This window comes from Coccinella septempunctata, chromosome 7 (genome assembly GCF_907165205.1).
Source record: "Coccinella septempunctata chromosome 7, icCocSept1.1, whole genome shotgun sequence".
Classification (NCBI taxonomy): Eukaryota; Metazoa; Arthropoda; class Insecta; order Coleoptera; family Coccinellidae; genus Coccinella; species Coccinella septempunctata.
In genome coordinates this window covers 87,925-90,816 of record NC_058195.1, presented here as the reverse complement: position 1 = coordinate 90,816, position 2,892 = coordinate 87,925, and the positions used below count along the sequence as shown (strand labels likewise).

At 40.8% G+C, this 2,892-nt stretch overlaps 1 protein-coding gene across 1 annotated transcript; it reads left to right on the top strand.

The window, feature by feature from the left end:
* The first annotated feature begins 1,693 nt into the window (after nt 1-1,693).
* Nucleotides 1,694-2,892, top strand: LOC123316734 (enhancer of split mbeta protein). The gene has a single exon (XM_044902950.1). It carries the CDS (start codon nt 1,975-1,977, stop codon nt 2,605-2,607), a length of 633 nt encoding a protein of 210 aa, XP_044758885.1. The 5' UTR covers nt 1,694-1,974; the 3' UTR covers nt 2,608-2,892.

Here is a 2,892-nt window from a genome sequence, read left to right as displayed (position 1 = left end):
GTAACCGGAAACAAATCCACCGCACCCCGTCGTGATCCTCGTGGACGTCCACGTTCCCAGCACGAGCCAACAGTTCCTTCCGAGACCCAAAAACCGGAGAAAAAAGGCGGCACATTGCAACCTTTCTTCAATGAGGGAGCATAAACAGCACACAACAGATGACGAGGGATTCCTCAACGTAATCGAAGTCTTTCCCACGGTCGGGGGTTGGTTATATTGCGGATAGGTCGCGGTAGGCCATCTGCCCGAGATATACATGGCCCGCTTTGTGTTTTCACGACACGTTCCGTCTATTAACTGCCCTGTTTAAACAATCGCTATCAATCAGTCGAATAAGTTTTCGGATTTTGAGTCTAGTGTGTTAGAAAGGAATGGGAACGATTAATTATTCTCTCCTAATGTTGATTAATGACAGAATTATGGATGTTTGTGGGATGTTTTGATCTGTGTCGAACATTTCACACATTGTTTACTCAATTTATCTATTTTTTTTCGTTCATTGGATTATTCACACTATGGACTATGAAAATTTCAGGATGCATTTTTATTATCTGTTTTTGAGAATTTCCGGATTCAATGGCTGAAAATGTCATTAATGCACATTTTACCCCGAAACATGGAGAAGCAATGATTAGGGCAGACGAATGAATAAGTGTTAAATATCTATAGTAACCCAAAATTCCATTCTTTGTACTTATGTCCTAATCCCTCGTTACGATTATAAATCTGTCAGTTTTCAAGAAAAATGCTTATTGTGATGACTAAGTCTACCTTTACACTTATCTTAGAAAGAAGAAGTAAACTGGTAAATGTTCAAGATCATTTGCATCCTGAATAAAATCTGATATATTATCCTTGTCAGTTCTGAGAGCTTTCAGGTAATTTTTGAACAAGCATCATTAGAAACGTTCACAAGACAATTTGAGTGACTAATGGTTGTATTCTGCTTTTCATTTGTAAGTTACAAATCTGTAGCCTATAATCGATCTGTCAGTGTCCGATTCAAAAATTCGCAAATAATGCAATTCTGGAAATGTTCCTGTAATTACCTTCTTTACAGTGTTACTTTTGAACTACTTATCGTAAATATTTACGGATTACTGTAAGCTACAGATCACTAAAAACGTCAAGAATTGCAATTTTCCTGTAGGCTCATGAAAAGTAACAGATTGTCTTACAGATGAAAGTAGAATACCACCATAAGTGTAGGTAAAGATAATGTGCAGATGACTGATGAATATTTTTCATCAAAACCCTTCACGATTTTTTGCCGAAAGTTGGAGAAGCTTTTTTATTGCACCTACATATTCTGGAGATAAAAAAAATATATTGACTGGTTTACAAGAAGGTAATGAAACCCTTCAATGTACGATTCAATCAACAAGATAATACCAAGAGGATCCCCCTATTACTATCCAGCGAGAAGCGCTCAAAAAATCGATCGGTAATAGACATAGATACACATCATATCTCTAAAATCGCCCTTCACCTAACACACAATCAATCCGTATAGTAATTCGGCAATCAGGCAATATGATAATGAGCCGAATCGGGCATGCCGTGCCTCCGACGCTCCAATAATGAGGAACGAGCGAGACGGTCGCTTAAAGATCGAGAAAACAGAGATGGAAAATATCAAGACAGCTGCATGCACGCGCTGCGGCTCACTACTTGTGTCACAGGTGGCCAGAAGTGTGGGAACGACCAAGCTCCCGAGTTTCCCACGATCTCGGAGTGCTATGGAATGGAACAGTCAGCATGCGACGTATAGTGGGCTGCGTACACGTACCTAGGTCGGGCTATAAAAGCGCACGGCCCTACCACTCCGACATCATTCGATACAGACTCTCGTCACGGTTCACAACGTGCCTTGAGCCGTGTTCTCGTACACACACAAGTCTAGTTGAGTTACGTTACGTGCTAACAGTTTAGTGTTTACATATTTACCTATTATCAATACATTATATTAAGAAAATGTCTTCGAGTTACGATATGTTGTCGGTGGAAGAATCGCAGCCAGTCTCGAGAACCTACCAGTACAGAAAAGTGATGAAGCCGATGTTAGAAAGGAAAAGAAGAGCCAGGATTAACAGGTGCCTAGACGAACTGAAGGAGTTGATGGTTACCGCTCTGCAAAGCGAAGGCGAGAACGTCTCCAAGTTGGAAAAGGCCGATATTTTGGAACTTACAGTGCGTCACTTACACAAACTGAGACGTCAACAGAAATTGTCGTCGAACCCCGTGATTGACGCCGATAGATTCCGCGCTGGTTATACGCACTGTGCCAACGAAGTGTCAAGATGTCTTGCTGCCATTCCAGGAGTGGACGTCCAACTTGGTACCAAGCTCATGACCCACCTGGGTCATCGTTTGAACGAAATGGATAAAGTGAAACCTTTGGTAGTGCAAGTGCCATCCCCGTATACACCACCTGTTTCCCCATACCCAGAGGGTTACGCGCCACACAGCTACAACATGCCTTTGACACCAGCGTCATCCACATCCTCGAGAACATCACCGTCGCCGTCGATCGAAAATCAAACCCAAATTTCCTCAGGATTATTGAAAGTAGCGCCAAGACCAGCACCAGTATGGCGACCATGGTGATGATTCCCTCATATCAATTAGACCGAAAGTCTTCAAATTTGCTCAAATTAACAGATCTCCGAAAGCTTTAATTTAGTTTGTAAGGTTGTTGTAGTATGTGATATTTCAAAGTTGGTACCTGTGATCCCTAAAGGCAATATTGATATAACGTGCCTTATTTTAAATTGTAAATATTTTTTCTGTTATTGATTCGTTGCAAAAAAGAGAGAATAAGACACACGAATAAACGTGTCTCTAAAGGTTATTACAAGTTTTTATATAATAAAATATGTTATTTCAAATCTA